Source organism: Cryptomeria japonica, chromosome 11 (genome assembly GCF_030272615.1).
Source record: "Cryptomeria japonica chromosome 11, Sugi_1.0, whole genome shotgun sequence".
Lineage (NCBI taxonomy): Eukaryota > Viridiplantae > Streptophyta > Pinopsida > Cupressales > Cupressaceae > Cryptomeria > Cryptomeria japonica.
In genome coordinates this window covers 136,900,524-136,927,864 of record NC_081415.1, presented here as the reverse complement: position 1 = coordinate 136,927,864, position 27,341 = coordinate 136,900,524, and the positions used below count along the sequence as shown (strand labels likewise).

The following is a 27,341-nucleotide window of genomic DNA, read 5'->3' as shown; positions in this document are numbered from 1 at the left end:
GCGAATTCAGATGCCCGTGCTTTATCCCATGTTCCAAATTGAAATTCACTTGCTCGCACCTTATCATTTTATTCATATGGAAATTGATATGCGTGTACATCAAATATAATTTCAACTAGAAATCAAACTGCCGACACGTTAAAATCCATAAATGGGCCTGCCTGACCTTCAACTGTTGAAATTAACATCTGCACCTTTATCGCATTTTTCCGAAGGAAATCCTTTTTGAAACAAAAAAGAAAGCTATAATTCATTTCCATAGTCTTCGTCATATAGACTGAAATGTAAATTAATATTGGCACTTAATTGTGATAACTGAAGTTATGAGCCAATAACTAGCATGGCTTGAGAGGATAAGATGCGGATCAATTAACCACCTATAATGTTATGTCACAGAGACACATGAAGGAGCAAAATCAAAAGCACAGATAATTATTAACTGCTTGAAATAGGCATATACGGAGAGAATTTATATAAATTTAAAGCTCCTCAAAGTAAAAATCCTCTATTACAAACAGGGGCTCGCTAATTTACATGTAAAGTACTACAATAGGTACCATAGAGCTGCTCACGACTCGCCACCACGTAAATAGTAATCAAATACTTTAATATCATCGGCAACAGCAGAAATATCACCATTGAAAATGACGATAATATTGAAGCCACGCATTTTTAGGGAATATACAGACGGTAAAAACAATGTAATGCAAACCATGTCTCTTCATGCAATTTACGAAATCCATTGCATCATCAAATATAGTCATCGCACGTTATTAAGAATTTGTAATTGCTTTTACAATATTTTGAGATCATGGATGAAAAGAAATTAAAATACATGCAAGGATTTTCTACTTAATTCAAAATCTACTTCCAAGATCGTGCTCCTCTGAGAATCACTTCGCTGCTACCACTTATATAAAAATTATTCACCTCATACCAAACAAAATCACAAAACTACATTAACCAATGCATCTTTCCTTGCATTTTACTAAAATACAGTTTAGTTCCAAAGTAGAGCCCTAATCCTGCCAAAAAAATTTATCATATACATGCCATTCATTCTTAAATGGTAGGAACAATTCATAGGCCCAGATCTCAGTTACTAGCATGGAAAACAAATTGCTGACATGTGAAGGCCTACTAAAAAATGGAAACAATGAACACAAACATGTTCCACGGTGTTGTGAATTCACATTTGAAATTTAACAGAGCTGTATGTAACTTTACAATTATGGAATTTGCACAAGCATAGTGCACTTCTACATTGCCTTCAAACATTTTGCACATCAAAATTTTCAACAGATACATCTCGAAATAGAAATCTTCTCAACAAGGTATTGTTTTTGTTAGTCTTTCAAGCAATGTAAAGCTCCCATTCCAAAGTTTTAGCGGTAAGTGGTCGTTATCAATGAAATAACCCAAAGATTTACCTCGTTGCTAATAACCAATAAGTCAAAAGAAAAGACGGTGTGACCATAAACCAACTCAAGAATGCCATAGCTGTAGCAGTTTCATATTTTGCACAGTGATTATGATCACACTGCCTCAAATCATTTCCAATAAGAACAGTAATACCAGCAGAAGCACAAGCAGCAGCAAAAGTCAATGTCCCAGTAACCTGTAATGACAAATTTTGGTTGCCCAATGAAGTGATTAACAATAAACTAGTACTTACTCAAAACCCACCACAACTCGATCTAAACTTTTTTTTATCAGTCAGGTGTTTCCTTACCCCATCACCAACAACAAAGAGACTGATGACAAGTGAATTCCGTAGGCTGCGCTTCACAAGCAATGCATATCCATCAATGACTGCTAAAGATAAGCTCCATAAGCATTGCAAGACTGTTGCTGCCACAAAATAACTGTCGAGTACAAAAAAGCAAGACAGACCTTGTTAAATCTCAAGAGTACCCAAGCAAAATGGAAATTTATTCAGGATAGAACTTGAACATACTGTCAAATATATCATATAATCTTGTAATGAACAAAGGAGGCAAAGCACCCTTATGTTTGGCCCAGTTTACACCTCATCATACTGCCCGATCCAAGGTGCAGTTTACAAATGAAAACAATAAGTCCAAAATGTTGACATATCTAAATGATATTCTACCCTTATTTTGGTGGACAACAATGCTCTAATTATGTTAACACTTATTTTTCTTTCTAATAAGACAAACAGGTATTCCACATGAAATGTGTAAGATTTACCTTAGTGTGACTTGGATTGAATTGAAAAGAGAGCCCCCAAACAAAAAATTCCCAAATCAACTTCTACATTCCTTTTTAAGATGCCCTCGTTGACTTTATCGAGACAGAATGCGACACCATCATCTTGACATAAAGCTTGCAGTAGTCATCATCTTCAAATAAATTATGCAGTTATCTTATGGTATGAGAATTCCTCTGGCTCAGCTTTAAGTTTGCTCTCTACTGTTTTATATGGTTGGTTACAATCTTCCAAGAGACCATCACATCTATATCCATGTGCCTTGGAGACAGAATCAGAGGAACACTACCTCTATAGATATCCTTCACAATATGAGATTTGAGGGCATCGGTGCAATACTAAATGTGTTGCAAAGCTCTTCATCATATGCTGAGGTCCCAATAGTTAACCACCAAAATATATATGATTTGTACTGACAAATAATTATTAAAACGGATAAGATTTACTTGCATTTCAAAAACAACAAAATTCACTTTTGTGGCATTCTTGAGCTATCACCCTAAATTTCAACAACCCGTAAGTTTAAAGTTGAAAATGGGCTCAAACAGCGTAAAATATTCTTTCAGACCAAGCACGAATCTGGTCGGGAAGAACTAATCCAATTTTTGAAGTTGTTGATGTTTATCCTGGTTACTCATAAAAAATAAATTTTGATTCATTTTGATCAAACTTCCTTCTTATCTATCTGAAATTCTATCTCAGAAAGAATCATGTAGCCTTTCAAATTTTGGAAACTGTAGAAACGTGAAAGACTGATAAATTTTGTTCAAAAGGTCAAGATCTAACCATAGGCATGTTCGCATCTACTTGAATTGCACCAAACCTTTCAGTGGCTAATAAAAGATGTAGAAAATAAACATATAGCGTTTTAAAGAAGCCATCTTCCAACTCTAATGAATGATACAAGACAGAAAATGTAGAATATGTTAAAAAGAATTAACAGACACCCACATCTTTACACCAGGTTTTAAAATATCCAAAACATTTAAAATCGCCTTTGTTGGTAACAAAATGAAATGACCACATTGGATGCCTCTCTGTAAGTTTACAGAATCTCCTTTGTACTTCCAATCAGGGTGACCAAAAAGGTCACCAAAAGTTTGAGCTATTTTCTTCGAGTCACCAGCATATTTACTTCATGTATGAAACCTATTTTGGCCTCCTAGTCTATTGCAAATTATTACTTAGACATAATATCCACAAGCGACACCAGTTGCCTCTCTTGAGCATCAGTTCACTATAATATATAATTATATGATCTTCCAAATAATTCCATTGTAGTAGTTTGCCACTTTAATGAGTGAAGAACTTCATCAAACCAATTGTTGTTTAATTATGCCCACTCAAACCAAGAAGACAATTGAGAAATACTTATCAAGTTATATCCCACTGACACTAGAAAACACAACGTTACGAGAACAAAAATATAATGCCACAAACTATCTTATAGCTCCCTGCAACCAAAATATGAATTGAACTAAAATTCTGTAAACAAGATCAACTTTTCCTGTTCAGTTATTGCAGAACCTGCTAAGCCAGAATCCAAAAGAGAAAATGAACTTACCTTGTATGGTTAGCAAATACATACTAACAGATAAGAAAGCTGGCAGCACAATTTTATCCATCAAAACTATTCTCATCAAAGTGTTCCTTTTTAAAGACATCCATTTTTTATAGAATTGAGATTTAAGCTATTCTATTGCACCTATGTATGGTTAAATCCTTCTTAGAAGGCAATCATAATATTGCCTTGTTATTTAATAATCAGCCATATATAAATTCTGTTAATTATTAAATAAATTAGTAAGGATAGTGTTGTGACGTTTTCACACATCAGCCTATTGCAAATGGGGACCCCCTCTTTTCCCAAATGTACCAAGTCTTTTGTGGTCAGTGTCATCTCCCGACTCTAACGAATGACTTATAAGGTCTTGTTGGTCTGGATTTTGATTTTTGAAAGTAATGAAATGACTAAGTAAGGAATGGATTCTTAAGGAATATACAACCTGGACAGGATATAGTCTTAATATTGTCATCAAGTCAAGAATTAGGGTTTTGATGTATTGAGAAATACATTGTGCTTATTGCTTTATCCTTCGAACTTTGCATTTTGCTAACTATGAACTTGATTGATTCTTGTACTTCACAATGTTTCCTTGTCTTTTTTAAGTACATTGCGGGGACCAAGACTTTGGATGTTGAGAGGACGACATTGTTGAGTGAGTGATATCATCGTCCAAGGAAGAAATTGCAGTGATAGGACAAAGAATGCACATGCAGAGGAATGGAATGGCGGATATTTGGCTAAGTTATCAGGATAACCCTGAGAACTGATATGAAGAAATGAAAGAGAAACAACCAAATTTTGGCTAAGTTTGGAAGCATTTTGGTAAATTTTGGCTAAATCTAAACTGTTTTGATGAATTTAGGCCAAGTCTAGAAGCAAGTATTGTCTATTTTAGGGTTTCTATCCTACAGACTTAGAAAAGAAGTCAATATCCTTGAGTATAGTTAAATTTTGGTTGTGTTGAAAAGATAATCCTTCAAAGGGTTTAACAGTGAAATTTGAGTGTTTTTCGAAAACTTACTATTTTTAGTAAGTCTATTTTTAGAAGTTTCACTGTGGCCCCAATTGGCCTAATTTTGAGTTTGGACAAACTTACTATTTTTAGTAAGTTTCACTATGTCCCCATTTGCCCTAATTTTGTGTCGAGAAGAATTTACTATTTTTAGTAAGTCTATTTTTGGAAGGTCTATCCTTGGCAACAAGCGAAGCACTAGCTGCAAAAAGATCTTGAGCATCCTATTGTAAATCCGGAAAAGTAAATGAGCAAGCAAGTGATCAAATTTAACTAAGTTTGGAAATCCTCCTTGGGAGCACTAAGCACAATGAAATCTATTATTGGGCGCAAATCCCAAGACAAGGAGGAATTTTCCAAAAATCCAAAAAATCCAAAAATCCTTCTTTGCCACTCCAATACACTAGGAAGACCTCCTTGGGCGCAAATTCCAAGGAGAGGAGAAATTTTCCAAAAATCCTTCTCTGCCACTCCAATGCGCTAAGAAGATCTCCTTGGATGCAAATTCCAAGGAGAGGAGGAATTTTCCAAAAAACCAAAAATCCTTCTCTGCCACTCCAATGTGCTAGGAAGACCTCCTTGGTCACAAATTCCAAAGAGAGGAGGAATTTCCAAAAATCCTGCTTTGCCACTCCAATGCACCAAGAAGACCACCTTGGGTGCAAATTCCAAGGAGCGGAGGAATTTTCCAAAAATACTTCTCTGGGTCTGGAATGCGCCCAAGCATGCCAAAAGTCTTGGAAGGTGAGAAAACCGGCTAAGTATTGGAAATTTCCTCCTGGACTCCAAAGGCGCCCAAGGCTTGGAAATGGCAAAAATTTCACTAAGTATGGGAAAATTCCTTCTTCCCCTCCAAGTGCACCCAAAAAATCATGAAGTCATGGAAACTGAAAATTTGGCTGTGTTTGAAAAATCCTCCATGCCATCTCAGGTGCGCCAAAAATTGGAAACTCAAAAATTGGACTAAGTATGGAGAAATTACTTCTCCAAGCTCCAAATGTGCCCATTTCCAAAATGTTAGAAAATGATAAAACATCAAGAATTCATCTATCCAATCCAAAGGCAACTTGAGGACATCAAGAGGCATGGAGGTCCAAGATGAGCAGATCCAATTTATGAAATCCAAGTTCAAGATGAAATCTAGTCTTAGGAAGTTCATGAAGGAAGAATTCCAATTCCAAACATTGAGGACATTCAAACTCCAAACATTCAGGCTTCAAGGCAATCTAGTTCTAGACCTCAAGGATCCAAAGTTCAATTGCAAGCGAGAAGAAGAATTTACAACATCTTGAATGTCCTCTGGAAATCCAAGATCAAAAGTCCAAAGGAAAAGACTCATGGAATGACAGTCGTCAACAAGGAAAGATAATCCAAGAAGATGAAATCTCAAACCCAAGTATGTGGAAAGAAGAAAATGATCAAGGATAATTTCAGAAGAGTTGATCAAACTCAGAAGATGCAATTTGGGAATATACTCCATCACACTCAATCAAAATGGAATATTCTTCATGAGTTATCGAGTCCACATGGCGTCCCATATGTTGAGGTGGCACCCCGTCACCTTCTCCAGCCAATCATGTGTTTCCAAACTGTAACGACCAGATTCATTGCATTCGCTACCAAGGAGGGATAGTGGGCATGCTATTTAAGGCGACGAGCTATTAAATGCTTAGTGGGAATGATGCCTCATTAATTACCAAACCCACTACCTTGCACCTCAAGGGTTATTCTTGGTCAAACCCTAATTAGGGTTTGTATGGTGTAATATTGGCCCTTGATTTCAAATCAATCTTGGTCATTCATTTGTGGGAGGATCTCTATAAAAGGCATGCCTTCTCCTTTGTAATTCATTAGATAGTTAGCTCATTAGAAGTAGGGAGCTCTTGCTCCTTAGAGTAGAAGTAGAGTAGGAGAAGAAGAAGACGTCTTTGCATATGACTTGGAGAAATAAAACTTGATTACATTTAAGTTATGGTGGATTCTTGTCTATTTCAACTTTTTTCATGGTGTTCCTTCGATTTCTCAAATTGTTATACATACATTGATATTAATGGAGAATTTGACAATGTTTGATGAATTTCAATGGTTCATAATGTTTGCACTTAGATGATTTCTATTTGCAATGTATAGTTAGCCTGAGCCTTTTTCTTATATGGATGCTTAACTTCGATCATTGAATGTACATTGTTCGTTATGATGGTGTTCATTATGATATGAAAATTATTTGCATAACCCTTGGAAGATTGCACTAGTCTTGTGGAGTTGTTGAGGTTGGCGAAGAAAAACTTGGCTAATGTGGAATTCGTCCATTCGAGCACTATCGATTGATATCATTGTCCTTGGGAGTAGAATAGATTCTCCAACCCTTTCCCCTTTAATTTCAGTTCATTTCAGTTGTGTTTGTTCAAAGAAGAAGCATCACGAGATTGCAATATCCGATGAAGAAGTTCCAGCCAGCATTGCAGAAGAAATGAAGAACGATACAAACGTAAGTCCTTTTGTGTTGCTAGAATACATCAAGCCAAACGAGCTCATATCCAACACAAAGTTGCACGTTCGCAGTAAGAACCTTGGAGTCACTTGTATGATCTTTCACAATCTTAGCATACATGGGATTTTGCTCAAGAGAGGATAGAGTGTCCTTTGGAAACTTTATTCTATGTTGGTGTGGTCACACAACACCCATCAACAGATAGCATCTCAATATTACATTAGGAAAGAATTTCCAATACAAGTTGTCTTCTAGCAACTCTTTCCCCTCATTTTTTTAGCAATACTTATCGTTCAATATTTCCTTTAAGATTAAATTTATTTTTAGGCAAATCCAAAAAAAATATTAAATTTTAAGATTTGGGAGCAGATGTTTTCCATGAAAACTCAATTTAAAATCAATTCTGCACGGCAAGATCTAACACAGTCGTTAGGTCCCAAGAACTGAATAACATGGCAACTCATACCCTTCAACTAAAATCTAAAAACTTTTAAAATTGGATTGAACATCTGAATTTTATTAGAACTAAGGAAAATTTTATTTTTATTTATCTTCTAATTACTGCATTTTAATATTCCTGAAATAGAGTATGAAAAATTTGAACACCAACGGATACCAATATCTGGACGTGGAAAGGAACCCAAATGGAAAATATCATTCTCCAAACAACAATTATACGTAGTAGAAATGATATTAGGAAATCTCAGCAAGTGCGGGTTGGGTGCTAAACCAGGCCAAGAATAAGTCTTTTGTTTCCTTTCCCCTTTGCATAACTAGTTTCTTTTTCTGTTAACAAGAAAAGTACAGCTATTTACCATTGACGGCCAAAAATTACATATGACTGTCAAGGTATATATTTTCCCTCAAAGTTTTAAACTGGCTAGAAATAGTGCATGATCTTCAGGTGTCATAGCATATAATATACACCAGGAATGTTCAACTAAAAACAAAATAACTAAAAGAAGTTGGTAGGAGGTAATTTAAAATGGGGCGAAACTCTATGCAAATAAGGTAGGTGTTTTGACAAAAAGGAAACGGAAATCTATAGATGACGTTCTCAATTTTGATCCTTGACCTTTTGAAAAGGAATGCATCTAGTAAATTGCATGATAGAGGGAGGGAAGGAAACAGTCTGGAGCATTACAATGCAAGGCAAGCTATTTCGCCTCCTCACTCCAAAATAGAGCCAAACTTATTACCTGTAATATCCCCACTTTGAAATGTGATTTAATAATAAATAATAAAATTAAAATTAAAATACAAAAGAAAAAAAAGAAAAAGAAAATTAAAATATAAAATAATATAATTAAATTTGATTAACTTAATGAATGGTCAAAAGGCATGAAATGATTAGTTGTGACTCCCCCAAATATGAGGTATAAAAGGGAGAAGAGAACTAATTTGAAGAGGGGATATTTGGGAATCAGAAATGCAGATCTGATTTAAATAAGAATAAGAAGTGCAGATCTCATTGTGAAAGGTTGTGACCCTTTGAAAGGGCAGAAATAATGAAGAGTTGCACTCTTTCAAAGGGTGCAAATGGTGAAAGGGTGTGTCTCTTGCCAAGGGCACACATGATGAAGAGGTGTGACCTCTCCCTCACATTGAAAGATATAAAGGAAAGAAATCAGTTGGACAGAGAAGGAATCTGCACTAAAACCTGAAATAATAAGAAACAAAGGAGGACAGAATACTCCAGCAGAATCAAAACATATAAAAGAGCAAGCAAACTGTAAGAACTTTCCATGATTGCATTAATAGGCACAAGCCAATCTGGCATATTTCCTTCCTGGTTATACAGAACATTTGATCTTTAGAATAATCAACCATTGTTTGATAATTAACTTACTGAATAATAATTAAGCATTACATAGATATTAAAGATCAATATTATACTTCTGTAAATACTACTGAATTAAGAAAATGGCTGCCAATAATTGTAACAGATATTAGTTCTTTACAATATATATATATATATATATATATAACCATTGTTTGATAATTAACTTACTGAATAATAACTAAGCATTACATAGATATTAAAGATCAAAATTATACTTCTGTAATTACTACTGAATTAAGAACATGGCTGCCAATAATTGTAACAGATATTAGTTCTTTACAATATATATATATACCCAATCAGGGTAAAAGAAGGAAGGGTCCCTAAATAGGGGGAACGGTGTTGGGGTCACCCCTAAGCATGCCACCTTGTATGTATGGCAAGGTCCACATGAGGCCAACAGGGAGCGAAGGTGCTCTACCTTTGGGTTTAGGAGGGTTAGACTTAGGGCACCCTATTGGGGTAAATCCTTATCCTCTCTACCATGGTGATGGATGGAATCATATGAGGGAGAAGGTGGCTTGATTGAGGGGGAACGGTTGTAAGACACCCTATCAAGTTACCTATATGTGGCTTGATTGAGGGGGACCGGTTGTAAAGACACCCTATTAAGTTGCCCATCCTAGCTTACTATGATTAGGGGTTGCTTTAATTAGATTAGAGAATCCTACAATCAAATAGCAAGTTGTGATTTGTGTTCATGACCTCTACATTTATAGTTTAATTTGTAAATGTTATTTACTTTATGTATTACGACTATAGGTTATTTTCTAATTTGTTTGCAGGTTTTCCCCTTTAAGGAGATAAAGGTACTCCCCCTTTGACCCTCTCTTACTGGTTGAGATTTGTAAACTAGGGCATTTTACAAAAGGGGACATTACAAGTGGTATAAGAGCATGATCCTGCAATCCTGAAAGGTAAAGATGAATCAATGAATCACTCTAGTTAACAGGAAGTAATCTAAGAATACATGTATGCTCCGTGTTTGCATATATCCATGTGTATGCACCGTGTTTTTTATGTGTTTGCTCCGTGTTTGGCTCATACCTGATATGTTACTATAAACATATCATCATGTGATTTCTATTTTGGGTTGATTTAGAATATGAGAATAACGAGAGGGAACCAAAGGGATATGAACTTGTTTAGAAAAGAACATTGCATTTAAGGTCATAAATGTGTGTCATGCTTCTAATCCTCATATTTGCAAAGATTGGGTTAAAATTCGTCATTGCTTGCGGACAAGCAATTTTGGGAAGGGCGGACTATAACATCCCCACTTTGAAATATGATTTAATAATAAATAATAATAATAAAATTAAAATACAAAGGAATAAAAATAAAGATTAAATTAAAATATAAAATAATATAATTAAATATGATTAAAATTTGATTAAGTTAATGAATGGTCAAAAGGAATGAAATGATGAGTTGTGATTCCCCCAAATATGAGGTATAAAAGGGAGAAGAGAACTCATTTGAAGGGGGGATAGTTTGAGAATCAGAAGTGCAAATCTGATTTAAATAAGAAGTGCAGATCTGATTGTGAAAGGTTGTGTCCCTTTGAAGGGCAGAAATAATGAAGAGTTGCACTCTTTCAAAGGGTGATAATGGTGAAAGGGTGCGTTACTTGCCAAAGGGCACACATGATGAAGAGGTGTGACCTCTCCCTCACATTGAGAGATATAAAGGAAAGGAATCAGTTGGACAGAGAAGGAATCTGCACTAAAACTTGAAGGAATAAGAATCGAAGAAGGGAAGAATACTCCAGCATAATCGAAACACATAAAAGGGCAAGCAAACTGTAAGAACTTTCCATGATTGCATTATTAGGCACAAGCTGATTTGGCATTTTTCCTTCCTGATTATACAGAACATCTGATCTTTAGAATAATCAACCATTGTTTGATAATTAACTTACTGAATAATAATTAAGCATTACATAGATATTAAAGATCAATATTATACTTTTGTAATTACTACTGAATTAAGAACATGGCTGTCAATAATTGTAACAAATATAAGTTCTTTACAATATATATATGGTAACAGAAGGAAGGGTCCCTAAATAGCGGGGACAGTGTTGGGGTCACCCCTAAGCACACCACCTCATATAAGATCAATATTATACTTTTGTAATTACTACTGAATTAAGAACATGGCTGTCAATAATTGTAACAAATATAAGTTCTTTACAATATATATATGGTAACAGAAGGAAGGGTCCCTAAATAGCGGGGACAGTGTTGGGGTCACCCCTAAGCACACCACCTCATATGTATGGCAAGGTCCACATAAGGCCAAAGGGGGGCAAACGTGCTCTGTCTGTAGGCTTAGGAGGGTTAGACTTAGGGCACCCTATTGGGGTAAATCATTATCCTCTCTACCATGGTGATGGATGGAATCATATGAGAGGGAGAAGGTGGCTTGATTGAGGGGGGAACGGTTGTAAGACACCCTATCAAGATACCCATCAATGGCTTGATTGAGGGGGAACAGTTATAAAGACACCCTATCAAATTACCTATATGTGGCTTGATTGAGGGGGAACAGTTGTAAAGACACCATCAAGTTACCCATCCTAGCTTACTATGATTAGGGGTTGCTTTAATTAGCTTAGAGAATCCCAAAATCAAATAGCAAGTTGTGATTTGTGTTCATGATCTCTACATTTATAGTTTAATTTGTAAATGTTATTTACTTTATGTATTAAGACTGTAGGTTATTTTCTAACTTCTTTGTAGGTTTTCCCCTTTAAGGAGATAACGGTATTGTTGTGACCTATTTCACACATCGCCCCATTGCAAATGGGGACCCCAAGTGGTTTGCATTTTAGAGTTTTGTCTTAGCTCTACAATTTCATAAGTCTTCCTTTTTTTCAAGAGTTGAGTTAAATTTTTGAGAAGTCATCCGAGCCAAATAGATAAATCATGCCCCAATCAGTGTTTGGACACCACCAAAGCACTCAGAAGGCTTGAAGGGCGAAGATCGCAATTGCTTTGGGTCAATTCTGGCACCTTCCTATTTTTTAGGAATTCTGGTTTTTTTGCTTTTTTTATTTTTGGCACTTTGGGACCAATCCGAGAAGCAACTTTTTTGGCTTGCTTTTTGCTTTTTTTTGCTTTTTTGAAAGTACACCTAGGGTTGGGTCCATCGGGTCATGGCATTAGTGCCCATGTCTTCAAAATCAAAAATTTATGTCTCCAAGTGTAAAAAGAAGGGTAAAATCTCCAAGTTAGGGTTTTGTTCCAGATAGGCATGCATGGTTGAACAAGGAAATCTAAAGTCTTTACCAAGGATGAGTTCGAATGAAGATGGCAAAACTAGGAGAAGCATGATCAAAGAGAGCAATGTCTGACCAACCTTCAAGTCCGCCATGGCTTATGAGCCTCCAAGTCCACCAATGAAAGGAAGGTAGCAAGATGGCCGCCTAAAGTTCAAGTCTGCCAAGGATGAAGTCCGCCTTGGTCAAATTGTCCAAAGGGCTGCAAACTCCGACCGGCACTGAAAAAAGTATGTCCAAACATGAGGTCAAGTCCGACCAGCACTAACAAAGGCATTGTCCAACAAGCATGAAAGTCCGCCCAACCAAAGGAAGGCATGGCGAATGAAGGTTGAACCCCGCCCAAGAATGTCTAAGCATCTGCCAAGTCCGCCTATGGCAAGGAAGTCTTGAAGTCCACTCAACATAGGGAATGATTGGCACAACACTCTCCAACTCGCCTTCCTCTTGGCATATACGCATGAAAGTCCGCCCAAGGTTGGTTAAGGGGTTTAAACATCTACCAAGTCTATGGAAATGGCAAAGTCTGCCTAGCAAGGTATAAAGCATGTCCAAGAGCACTTAAAGTCTACCCAAGCAAGGTAAGATGTATGGCAAGACATTGTTATAAAATTCCACATCTTCACATCTTCATGCACCAACAGTAGAATCCCCCATAATGTTGACAAGGGAGAGGAGACATGTACATTGTTTCTCAACTCTCACAAAGATGTATGGCAAGACATTGTTAAAATCTGCCCAAGACATGGCTAGACAAGCCTAAAGTCCCCCCTAGGAAAAATTGAAGGTGGCAAGGTAAGAATTGCACAAGATTTGGCATGGCGTGAAAATAGTGAAGTCCGCCTTGGCCTAGCAATGTCCAAACTAAGACAAACCCCGCCCAGCATATACATGGACAGACTTCCTTCTTGCTCTCCAAAATTGCGAGCATTGCAAAAACATGGACTGACCTTCAGGATGTTCAAGATAGAATCATCCCATGCCTCGGGGTGTTGAAAGGCATGCCCAAACAGGAATTTATTGACGGAAAGATAATTGCAGCAGGGGTTGCATATGATTTCAACGCATGGCATTGGGCATTGGTTGCACGAAGCGAAGTTCTGGAGAAGGTAAAGGCAAATAATACTAAGGCTGAAGAGCAGAATAAAGAAATACAAAGCAAAATCTTCCTTGTTACTGCTGATTTACTTGAAAAGGAGACCATCCGAGAAAGTGATATGTAGCTGGAAAATCTCAACCTCAGAACTAAGGAAATTTTCTTCACCGTCACAGGACCAATCCTGAAACAAAATTTGACCAAGGCATCTGAATTCTTGTACATCCGAGATGCCTTCCAAAAACGGGAGCTGGAATGGGAGATTGTTTTTGCCACTTGTGCAAACGACTTGGACGAATGGGAATACAGGATCAATATGCTGCCACATGTCACCATGGAAAAAGTCAACCTGATCGTGTCTAGATCCTGATCGTGTCTAGATTCATTGAACACACTACCAATCAGCAGGATGAGGATGTGCCTTCCTTAAAGATAGCTCTTCACGCCACTTGTCTAGCATGCATTTGTCTCTAATGTTATTTTGGGAAACCCTAATTAGGGTTGTGTTGTCTTAATCTCAGTCATTGATCTTAAATCGATCTCGGCCTTTCATTCATTTTTTACAACTAAACTCTCATTCTCTCATTTCATGGTTGTTGTGGAGAGATTTATGAAATTGTTGCTTAGAGCTACTTGAATAATAAAAAGTTCATTTGCAGATTTTTCTTTGAAATCTTATTGTTATTAAGTGGTTGCATGGTTACATACTTTCTTCAACAATAGAATAGAATTGATTTGCTTAGATAAATTTCGATTTCAAAGTTGTTAGATGAATGAAGGATTTGATAGTTTAGATTGGTGAAACTCTTGCTCATACTTTCTTTGGATGGATGATTTTCATTCAATGTGTAAAGTTAGCCTGAGCTTATGATGTGGATGCTTTAACTTCTTCTTTGAGTAAATATTGTTCGATTGATGGTATTATTAATAAGTATGAAAATCTTGAGCACAACATTAGAAGATTGCACCTGCTTTGCATAGTTGTCCTAGTGTGGCGAAACAAAGTGTCGTTATTGGTTTCACCCAGTCTTTACCATCTCTTAAGTTCATGGGAGTAGCATAAAACTTCTAAACCTTCATTCTTTTTATCATTTTTTTGAAGTCCAAAATTGAAAACCAAAAAAAAAAGAGAGCATTTATTGTAATATTCGTCTAAGTCCTAGCTTGTGACTGATATTTGTTGAGCGTAAGTCACCCTTGCATTTCAACATACATAACCAAGGAAGCTATCCAACATAGTCACCTGTTCGCACATATAGACCTTGGAGTCACCGTGTGGTCTTTCTCTGCAATCTTGGCACACGTAGTGATTTTGTTCAGGAGAGGCTAGAGTGTCCTTGACATTTTATTCTAATGTTCGGTGAATGATAAAATGTACACCAACAGGTACTCCCCCTCTAACCCTCCCTTATTGGCTGAGAATTGTAAACTAGGGCATTTTGCAAAAGGGGAAATTACATTACCTTATCATGAGCAAAAGACAAGAATAGAATGAACTATGAAGCAACATCAATAATTTAAAAGACATTTAATGAAAAAATGGCGACCACAAAGAGACAGCATCCAAGCTTCAAAACCATAGCTATGCATCTGTCCATGGGGCATTTTGGGAAAATATCAAAGTAAAGAAAGAAAAAGAAAAAGCATCCAACCATATAACATTTTGTGAAAACATGAAGACAAGGATAGATAATATTACGAAAAGTAATGACTGAGAATGATTATCAAGATATTCAATATTAACAAAGGAGCAAAGTCTCATTAAATAAGAGTTACAAAAGATCTATCCAATAAGGATAATATCGACAACTAAGAAAAGCACATGACAACTAAAAGAAAAAGAATAAAGAATATTCTTGAATTCTATGCTAACAACCAAATTGACCGTTATAACTAAATATTACAATATTATTTTAATACCTTCCTTAATGGTCAATCTGTTAACTACACCATGCCGAACCCAAAAACATGAAATGATTTGCTAGTCAAAAAATGTAGAAGGCTGACTCATCCTCAAGAATGTTCTACGACATGAGCTGCTAGTGGAAACCCTCCCTAGTTGGATTGCTGATCAGCCAACTTCTTTCTGCAAAACCTCTTCATTTGACCAAGTTTACCATAGTAGTGGCATATGATAGAATTCAAATTCTTAGAAGTGTCTTCATTCTATCCTTGACCTTTCTCCTAACACCACTTGCTTTTACCTTTGTCCTTGGATGCAAAGGCCTGTTCTACACTCGGTGAATCACTATTGCTACCAAACTACCTCTTTCATCTATCCTATTGTAAGAGTTTGTTGAATATGTGATCGAACTTCAAGCCAACATTGGTAGACATGGTGTTGAGTGTTTCTATGAAATGCTCGTAAGATTGTGGTAAACTTTTTAGCGTTATGACCATCGTGTCTTCTTCTTCCATCATGCAACCAATAGTAGCTAACTTACTCAAGAACAACATATTCTTTAGGAAGAATGCATTGCCTTTATTTGAAGGAATCTCTGGAAGAATTCCATCTATAATGGATAACTTAAGCATAACTGCTTAATGATTATGCTCATCATACTTGTCATGGCATTTACATACAACTGTTGGTCAAGTGTCAATACCAAGAATTATTAAATCAAGGCACCTATACTAAAAAATAGTGAGCATCCTCTATTTTGATGTATAGTAATTTTTGCTAGTGAACTTTTGGCTTCCTTCCAACATGATGTTGATCAATGAAGCCATCCCTCTTGTACTCCAAAAACACCAAAAACGAGAAACCCGCTAGCTCAAAAAGAAGACTTTAAAAAAAATTTAAGAAAAAATTTGCCAAAACCCCAACAAGAAGGAAGAATTTTCAATTTTATCAAAAATTGCAAAAAAAACTACAATAAAAATTATTGAAAAATTGCAAAAGATGCTGAGCATCAAAATATGTTTAAAAAACACTAACTTATTTCTAGAAAAAATAGATCAAAACCCTATCCATCCAAAGAACACATTTTTTTGGAAAAAATCATTCAAAACCCTACTCAATTCTGCAAAGACACAATTTTGCACAAAAAATATGTCAAAAACCCTCGGTTTATTAAAAATTGCCAAAAAATCATTCTTCCAACCGCAGCTTTATAAAAATAGCTAGTTCTTCTTAGAAAGGTAAAAACACTGATAAAATAATTTTAGAAACTGTCCCCAAAATTCTTTAAATCCTGTTCGGCCTGCAAAGAACCCCTGCTGCACCTAAAAAACAGAGAAAATCTGCCAAAAAAGCTTTGTAAACTCATTGCCCACTGCTCTAACATGAATCGCGTGACTAAAAACGGCAGAAAAATGACACAATTTTGATAAATAGTTGCTCAAAAAACTCAGGAAATCCTTTGTGTGATGCCAAAATGCAGAAAAAAAGACATGATTTCAGTCCAAAATAGACGTGATTACCCTTCCAACCGCAGCTTTAGAAAAATAGCTAGTTCTGCTTAGAAAGGTAAAAACACTGGTAAAATAATTGTAGAAACTGTCCCCAGAATTCTTTAAATCCCGTTCGGCCTGCAAAGAACCCCTGTTGCACCTAAAAAACAGAGAAAAACCCTTCATTTGAAGAGAAAATCTGCCAAAAAAGCTTTGTAAACTCATTGCCCACTGCCCTAGCATGAATCGCGTGACTAAAAACAGCAGAAAAATGACACAATTTTGATAAATGATTGCTCAAAAAACTCAGGAAATCCTTTGTGTGATGCCAAAATGCAGAAAAAAGACATGATTTCAGTCCAAAATAGACGTGATTACCCTTCAAACAAAGAGTGATAAACTGTGGAAAGCCCTCACATACCCATGATTTACAGCACAAAATCAACCCACAATTTTTAGCGACAAATGCATTAATTGTTAAAAAGTATGTTAAAAAATATTCAATATTCTGATAAACCCTTCAAATTTCAGGTAAAATAATACCCACAAATTTTGTTGAAAAAAATTGCTAAAAACATTGTACAAAAAATGGACGCATTCACCATAAAATTGCCCATGAATTTATTTTTAAAAAATCTACCAAAAAATCAGACTGGATACCCAATGAATTTATTGAAAAACCTACCAAAACTTCAAGAGAGAAATCTGAGATTTTTCCTTCCTTGGTAGATCCATATCCATATGGCACCATACAAATTCATATGAGCCCTTTTGATAAATTCTCTCTCAGCAATCTTGAGGTTCCTTCAAAACCCAACCTCCAATACCATATTATGAAAAGTAATGATAGAGAATAATTATCAAGATATTCGATACTTGATATTACTCGATATTAAGTTATTATTAACAAAGGAGCAAATGACTCCTTCAATAAGAGTTACAAAAGATCCATCCGATAAGGATAAGATTGACAAGTAAGAAAAGTATATGACAACTAAGAGAATAAATAATATTCCTATAGTCTATCCTAACAGCTTAATTGACCATTATAACTAAATGTTACAATATTATTTTAATAAACAAGGTTTGATTGATTATGAACTTTATTCTTGTTATGATTTGTTGTGTTGGAGAATTTGTGCAATGGCATACGATCAGCATTGAATGGATATCTTTTGGCCTTTTAAGGAACTATAAGAAGTGATTGGCAAACAACATAAAACATATTATGCAGCATTTAGACAAACAAAATAAATGAATAAACACAAGAATTTGGGCAATGTGAGACATGTAAAGTTATTTCAATTTCAATTAAAGAACAAGTTATGAACTACGTATGCTATATATGGATATGAGGAATTATGTCAATGTCTAATAATTCTGATTTTTATCTGCAGGTCTGAAGGAGAGAGATCATTTAATATTTTCTATGTCTTCTCCAAATGAATTCAATTGGCATATATATCATTTAGGCAACCGGTCAATTGGTGTATTGACCGGTCATGCCTTTTAGGCATGACCGGTCAATGCACCCATTGATCGGTGCCTTTACAATTATACCATTAACCCAATGCTGATTATCGATTCAAAACCCCCGATAGCATATTATAATATCATAATATAATGACTAATCAATATAATGAATCGGTTCATATAAACACCGATGATTCAAAGTGCACGATGTATATAATCCAACCGGTGCAGTTGTTAACCAATGTTAATGCCAAATGAAGCGGTGTATTCATTAAACCCGATAACAAATATGCCCGATAACAGATGTGAATCGGTGCCAATGGTTATGCACCCGATAGCAAGTATGTATCGGCGAATTTAACCCGATAACTTATAGCATTTAATATGCTATCGGGTTAATACCCCGATAGCATATTAATGCCAATTAACAGTTGACATTAATATGCTATCAGGTTGTTAGCCCGATAGCATAATGATAAGCAATGTTTGTACAATCCGATAATCATATGCAATATAAATTAGACATGAAGCATGTAGATAAATAACAGAACAAGGAAGGTTAGGAAGATCTTATCTTGCATAAGCTACCATGCATTAACAATGAGAACATAAGCAGGGCCCTGGGATATTGTGTCAATGGTGCCAAAAACTCATTAATTAAGAATAACTAGAAAATAGATCCTTGAGAGTCTTTTGTTCCAAAAATCTGCATATTTTTTAACTTTTTAAAGAAGATACAAACTTGCTAACTATGAATAAAATTTTATTCTTTCAAAAACATCCGCCTTAACTGAAAAAACAGAGGCTCCTGAATTGGACACAGTAGCATAGCATTATAAAAGAATTGCTAACAACCTTTCAAATCTGTCACATCAACATTAAAACAAGCAACAATTTGATCAAAACAAGCATTGACAGACATGGTGAGTAAAGTGATGATGACGCACCTTAGGAGCTTTTTGTTTGAGTTTAATGATATGTATGAATGTAACAGTTTCTAAATTTAAGTTAGTTTAAATGATGCAGTGGTTACATGTGTCTGATGTATGGATGATATCAGTGGCTAACTAAAGCTGTGGACTTCTGTAGATTTTGAACTCACTGTTGGAAATAATCGATGGAAGGAAATATGCTTTGTCTTTCTTTCCCAAGCCATGGAACATACTTTTATTGTAATGGGCAAGAAATTGTAGATCTGGCTAACCATTCAGTTAGATAATTTGTTATCAGAAAATATTTCCTGTGGGTGTAATACCTTGCAGCTTTCATATTTTAATTTGATAGGTAAAGTAGGTGTGTGGTTTTTGTTAAAAAGAAAATATCATTATCACTGTTTGATTCCTTAGCATCCACGCCAGTTTAGTTTTGTACCCTAGCCATGGCAAAAGATTACCCAAAATGTTCTAGCATCATTGGGATGTTATCCAATATGAATCTATAGCCAGATCCAAAAAGAAAAAAAATACAACCTGCGAAAGCAAAATGCCTACAAAACATTCTTTTCAGGAAATCAATCTTTCACTATTGCAATGGAAGCTAAATAGGTTGAGGAAAAGAAAAATTTCCAGAACAGTCGACAAAAGCACAAGGTATGACCAAGGGGGTCTCTGGAAGTTCATATTTTCTCTGTATGTTCTGTTCAATAATTCTCATGCAGTGTGTGAACATTAAAATGATAATAAGCTCATAAATGGGTTAAGAGTTTTTACGGTGGATGTGTATAGATAATAAATGAAACTTGGCTAATGATGGTCTCAAGAAGTTTTAATTTTTCTTTCTGGTTTCTGTTCTATAACTCTCAAGCAGAGTGTGGAGATCAAAATCCTAACAAGCTCATAAAGAATGTTGGCAAAAGATTCGATTATTAAATGTAAGATTGCATAGTTACCTTGGGTTTGTTCAGTTGAAGACTATTAGAATACTTCCCTGAAGAAGCTACCAAAAACAATAATCAACACTTGCAGAACGAGGAACTAAATGCCTGATAGACATCCATGCACAACATAGAAGCTTAATACTAAACAAGTCTAATATGCAAAGCCAGCAACCATCAGAAATTTAGATTAAGAATTGAGGCCATTGAAGAAACAATCCAATCAACAAATTTTGAAATAAAAATGAACAGGTTGACTTTGCAGAGAAATATTGCATATTCGAGTAAAAGAGGTGTAAATACAGTTGCCAGCATTCTAAATTCTTACAATTTTCATGAGCATGACTAAACATTCTTGGTTTTGAAACTTCGTTCTTCTGTCAACGTTTTGAAAAACATTTATAGTGGATTCTCTGCATTCAGCATTAGAATTGCCACCAGTGACGTGGAGAGACATTTCTCTATAATAACAAGAAATGCAAATTGTTATCTTTTGATCATCCTATCAGTGTTTCAATTGCTTGCATTTGATGAAATTGGATACAAGATTCCCTTCTAGATGAGTACACACTGAACAAAGCAATGCAAGCAGTATAGAAAGTCTTCTAATGAAATTGCAGGGACATTACAATGTAGCCATTGAGGTAAACTAATGCAAGTGATAACTGTAGGCACATGTGGAATGATCAGACTAATAATTATGAAGAATTGCAAAAAAATTTGATCTGCCCACAACAAAGATGCTGATTTCCAGTGTTTTTTCTTCAAGAAGATGGTTGCAATGCACAACTAGTTGTTTTGTATCCATGGCAATCACAATCAAACCATTGTAGCTACATTTATATATTCTTTTACCTTATGCATGTGTTGAGTCCCATTGATCAACTTTGGTCACTAGTGGATTTAAATATAATTAACTTCCTTCTTTAAGGTTAAATTAGAAAGTTGAACACTCTTGTTCATGATAGATATCAGAGATTTAGCAATTTATGGTCAAGTTATGTCGCATAAATCAGTAACACTCCACAAGGATGGATCACAGACATTAAGCAATTGTCATTTTCTTGGTGATGAGTATGGAACACAGGCAAGTTACATAACAAACACAGGTATGTTATCTAACTGTCTTGGAATAAACCAGTTAAATATTTTTGCTATTTGTCTGAAATTGCATATAACCATTAAAGGAGGGTAGATTATATCATGTTTTTTAAGGGTAGTTAGTAGGATGACCATTAAAGGAGGGTAGATTATGTCGTATTTCTATAATGGTCATCTTAGTCATTTAGTTAGTATTTAGAAACTTCCTTTTATGTCTTTCACCTTTAATTAGTTTTAGGAAGTTTCCTTTCCGTCTTTCATGTTTCTATTCTTGATCATTTCCATTATGGAAAGATCTTCTTGTAATCTCTATATAAAGAGCCTCCGTCTCCTTTGTAACTAATATAGAACAACATCAAATTATCATTTCAAGAGGAAGTTGACAAAAAAAGAAGCATTTGGGTTTGCCTATGTATTTCTACCAAATAGATGAGATTTCTAATAATTGAAAAACAAAATGTTGTTTTCAATTGTGGGTATTCATTGCTTACATCTCAAGTAGTTGTTCAGACTTCATTTAATAAATATCACTTAGTATTACTCTTGATAACAATAAAGTTTAAATGTGGGAGAAATTAGCGCATATTTTCCTTAGTGCTTTCAAGTGGCTCCAATTTAAAAAAGCTATGGTGCTGAAATTTTGATTTTCTACTTAAATAAGTCAATAACTTTGCAGCTTGTTTTGCTGGTACAATTGAGTCAGGCACATTCTCGGAATTCCTACATGAAAAACGCTTTCTCTCACATACCCATCATCCAATCATTGCAAGCTTGATATATGTGCATAAAATAGGAGCTGTGCTTTGGATGGTGATTCATGCATGATGTGTATTGTTACAGCTACAACATCTGTCGAAATTAATGTTCATTATAGATTTTGAGGTTGTGCATGTATCCATACACGTATACAGACACATACAAGTGCATCCCTACATTCAGCTTCACCAATGCTTTGAAGCATGTATTTGTAACTGCCCCTGTAGCTTACCCATGCACACTGGCAACTGTGGAAAACTAGAATGTGATTCAGTGCACTTCTTGAGAAAATTCTCTCCATTCTTATGTGATTAATTATTTTAGTAGGAACTCAAAGTAGATGACATAAACTAATCTTCAACTAAAAACTCCGACAGTCCATACTGACTCAAATTGTTTTCACATTAGTTACATACATAATTTTAAAACCCCAAAAATCAAAATAACCTAGTATTTGAGTGTTTGTTATCAGTGTGTCAATGTGTATTGAGTCTTCTTGTTCAGGGAATAGAATCTAAATTTTCTGACGTTTTGGGTCCATCACCAAGGATAAAATATTTCAAGCAAATAACTTTCGTGGTTGACCCACAAACAACTTTAGGGATAAACTAACTAATACAGTACACTGCAACAAAATTATGCAAATAGTTCCAACTTCCAAGTATATCTATCTTCTCGTTCCATTACACATCACTAACTTATGTAGTCCTGTACAACAACATGTGTAAAAGCTGTAAATCCATCTTGTCTCTTACCCAGGTTTTGTTTCCACTTCTAAGCCAAAGTAAATTATAACTTTCTTTGAATAACTAAAAGAAAAAGACTTGCATTTTGTACAGTGTCACATGCATGTTTATGGCTCTTCAATTGAGAATAATCCCTTTCTCTTCAAATTGTGAAAAAACTTCTGCCTAAAGTGAAAGGATGGTTTGTATTCATTTATCAAATTATTTATTGTAAAAATTGAATATTTGATTAGAAAAATAGCAAGTTCTCACTCATTTATTTTTCCCAATCAGTCATGATCTCCAATCAGACATGGTAATTATTTGGGCCAGGTTTGATGCACTTAATTACTTTGCTGAAATCGTTCTCAACCAAAATTGCTATCTCACCTTGAGCTCAATAATGTCACAAATTTCAATCCCAAAGCCACCCATCTCATATTCAAAGTTATGGCTGAAGAGTCAAACATGTGAGATAACTTGACAAAAAATTGGTCAGATTGTAATTGGGAGATCCCTTTATTCAAAATATTTTGATAAATATTTTGGCACTCTAACAGAATAGAAATCTAATCAACTAAACCATAATATTACAATCAGGTATGATAATAAACTTGGTAAATTGTAGATCATTTGCTTCATATCTTTTTTAACGGGTATTGAATACAAAATGCTTCACCGAAAACACAATTTAACACTACTGGAATATAACAACACGCATAAATCACACTTCACAATCTTTGGACTGCTACATTGGAGATTCTCATATGTTATAAATACATGTAATGACTCGTGAGTATAACTGGCTTGCTCAAATAATACTTATGATGCCAGATAGAATTGTAACATGTCTTATTCATCATCCATAGCACCACCTAATCATGGGTCCTTAAACTAGCTTCATTAGTTAGCTAGTTTAACACAAATCCAAATTCCATTCTAAGCATTATACTAACAAGCAACATCAGTCAAAAGTTTGCTCAATGCAGTTAAGAGACGGGAAAAAATCTTAATCTTCCTTGTCCTTATTGCTTAGAGTGCACATTTACATAATACCATATAAGACTTGGATTAAACCACTGTGCCATGCAATATATCCTTCAGAATTCTTTGTCATTAGACAAAGATAATATGGTTCCTTCAATGGGCTTATAACTTATATAAGGAACCTTGCTTCATGTATTTTACATCACTTCCAAAAAAGTTCTCAATTTCGACTTCAAGCAGAGATCATGATCTTGGCCTTAGTACTATCTTCTTGACATATAGATCAACAACTGGACAGCTCAATTCATGTGCCATACACCTAGGGACAACTTTATTATATGTCGTATCATGTGCTATATCTTTGTAAAATCATATTAGCACTATTAAATAGTGAAAAGCAACTGCCATGTGGAACGAGGTGTTGACTGGATGACTAGAATCAGTTGAATTAAATAAGAGCTTAATTACACTTTAATGAAATTTTGGTCCTCAAGCTAGGGTTTTATTCTACCTCCTTGCCTGGATTATGCATGACAGCTTAAATTGAAGATCATTTTAGTTCTTCTGTAATGTTCATCTGCTTTTCTCCCACCCACAAGATGGATGTAGATAATGCATCTCTCCATTCATAATGCAGCTGATACTGCAGATGCGGAGGATTGAAATGGTACTCAAGAAGGCTGGGAAGTATGTTAAAAAAAAGTAAAATGAGGTTATGTAAATCTTCCCCCTTAAGAGCACTCGTGTGGGAGTCAAATTCTCAATCTTTCTGTGTCCTCTTTAGTGTTCACAAATCCTGGAGAGTCTTTACTATGCTTACAAAAATTTTCCCAGGACAAATGGACAAGGAAAAATACTGAACATCTTTCTAGCTATATCTTGGAAAATTAAAAGTATCATCTGGAAATATAAGTTCTGCCGTTATTTTATTAAAGAACGTATGCACTAATTGAATCACCCCTGCTTAAAAACCAAAATGAGAAATAATGAGTAGCTCTGAGAATAGATGGAGTTTATGATTTATATTAATTTATATTTTCTTAAACTTGATAATGCTCTGATTTCAGATGCTAAGGCATGCTTATTATGACATCCAAGTTCAAAGCTGACCGTGGAGAAATTCTCCAGTAAAGATATGCATCGGTTGCAAGAGGCTAAACGGTCACGTCAACCGAAGAATTACATCTAATACATGAGGAACCACACCAGACATTATTAAGTATTATAATGTATTGAACCTAAAATCTATGAAGGTAACAGTGATCAGCAATAAAACCATGTCCAGAGAAAATCATCACTGATCCAAATACATTAAGTTGAAAACAAAAAATGCAACAGTCATTAATTCTTGAACGTCAAAAACTTAAAACCATGTCTAAATCAATTAATTGCGCATCAAGCCTCTACTGCTCATCCTCGGCCAAAAAGTCCTTAAATGAATAATAAATAATTCCACTTCCACGATGTTTCTAATTAAATATTCTCCAACGAGGACAAAAAGATTTTTGGGAGTGTGTAGAATTCGACACAAAAAACTACAAATAAAGAATAAGGAACAAAATATTATGCTTAAGGTTTTTGGGATTGCATATTTATCTCAAAATATATGGAAGCAACGGAAAGATAAGAAATTCTTAGGTGTTTAGGAAGTGGGTATTCTCCAATAAAACCCAAAAAGACTTCTTAAGAGTAATTGGATAATGTCCAACCAGACTATTGGGAAAAAATTAACGTTTTCCAAGGATATCGTAATTGATCATTCCCCAAAAAGAATGAAAAGTCATTCATCTCCAAGAGTTTTGGAAGTGAGCTTTCTCCAACAGCCTCAACAGAAGAAAACAGAGATCCATCTCCATAATTTCCGAAGTGGGTAATCTCCAAACAGATCAAAAAATGTCTCCAAGGTTGTCCGATTTGGGTATTCTTAACCAGGATTGAAAGCATCTACCTCCAAACGGAGAATTCACCAAACCAGAGGGCAAATATTAATCTTCAAAGCTTTTGGAAGTGGGAATTCTTCAGTCTCAGAAATGAAATCTATTTAGAAGGCATTCCCCAACCATGTAAAAAAGAATTAATAAAATCATTGAAAGTGAGTATAGAAGAAACTTTACCAGAAAGCAGTGACAGTAGAGAAGTCGTCAATGGATAGCATGATGGAAAAGGCCGCAACAGAAAAACAGAACTGCCCTAGTCTGAGTGAAAGACCTCCAAGTGTTCCGGGCATTCCTTGATAATCCTTCATTCTCACCCTCGGAGCAATCACAACATCTGTTTGCGACACCGCTAATGGATGCACAGCTGGATGACTTGAATTCATCGTTGTCTTCACTTGTCCTCAGCACCCAACCCCAATTTCTTTCTCATATCTGAAAACCACTGAAATACTTGAGAAGAATGGGGTGAGAAGATGAGGGGAGAATGCAGGTTTTGTTAAAATTGTACTTGTGGGTATTGAAAAAAATTTGGTATAGGAATTCTATAAGAGAAAAATTAAAATTAATGTAATGCTGTAATCTACCATCTGTTATGCTCTTCTTCTACCTTCTGTTTATGCGCTTCTTCCTTTTTGTGGGCGAAAATAAAAAATGTAAGAAGAAATTGAAAAAGAGGTGCGTTGGATGTAATTTCACTATCTCAAAAGCGGAATTTGCATATTTTTATGTTGTGGGGTCTTTTTTAGCTATTATGTTATATAATTTGTTGGCATTGGACACTTATGATTCATGACCATGATTTCTCTTCAATTTTCGAAGTCAGTTGCTTGTTTCTAGATTTTGATGTGCTCAATGTTTTAATTCTTGAATGATGATATGTAAAATGTTGGTCTGTCTTATTTAACACTATTTTGGAAATTGTGTACATCATGAGATATATATTGCACCTTCCCTTTTCCATAAGAGTTCCTTGCTTCACAAGGGTCTAGATGTGGGTGGTAGTTGTAGTAATCATATTAAGTATATTTCTTTGTATGATCTTTACATATGTATTTTTTTAATTTCTTAGTTATGTGATAGTATATTTCTTTGTATGATCTTTACTTAAATATATGTCTTTTGTTATTTCTCTCATAGGGTCATTTCATATCACTTAAACAATGGTAAAATCTTTTAATTGAGTTTAGTTATATGTTCTATTAAGAATGACATATGTCTTAATGAAAAATAAAAAAGAAGGGGTCATTATGTAATAGAAACCAAAATATTATGACTAAGGCTCCCCAAAGGGAACCCTCTAGTTGTGATCCAATATATCTTCTCATTGTTTCTATAGCTCTTATCACATAGTAGTTTGATTATGGTAATATTTTTTGTTTTAATTTATTTAAAATTCTATCTTATTTGAAATAAAAATAAAATTGTGTGCATGTGTCTTTGGCTTAGGGAAGGATGATTAAAGTATTTAAGGTAAAAGTTGTGTGATTTGAGCTTCCAGTTTCGGTCGTGTTTCCTATTTTTAACATATCATGTGCATAGTCTTTAATTAAACCCCCTTTTACTAACAATTCTTC

General features: G+C 35.1%; 1 protein-coding gene across 4 annotated transcripts; it reads right to left on the bottom strand.

Annotated features, from left to right (window-relative positions):
- Window positions 1-1,157: 1,157 nt before the first annotated feature.
- Window positions 1,158-26,508, bottom strand: LOC131032638 (CASP-like protein 5A1). Of its 4 annotated transcripts, none has more exons than XM_057963654.2 (4): window positions 26,375-26,508; window positions 25,945-26,199; window positions 1,733-1,865; window positions 1,158-1,618 (listed from the first exon to the last, which is right to left on the bottom strand). In XM_057963654.2, exons 2-4 carry the CDS (start codon window positions 26,148-26,150, stop codon window positions 1,427-1,429), a joined length of 531 nt encoding a protein of 176 aa, XP_057819637.1. In that variant the 5' UTR covers window positions 26,151-26,199; window positions 26,375-26,508; the 3' UTR covers window positions 1,158-1,426. The 4 variants fall into 4 exon arrangements, with proteins under 4 accessions (XP_057819637.1, XP_057819638.1, XP_057819636.1 ...); XM_057963655.2 differs by having other exon boundaries at window positions 26,352-26,487; XM_057963653.2 differs by having other exon boundaries at window positions 25,945-26,209; window positions 26,375-26,480.
- Window positions 26,509-27,341: the final 833 nt, after the last annotated feature.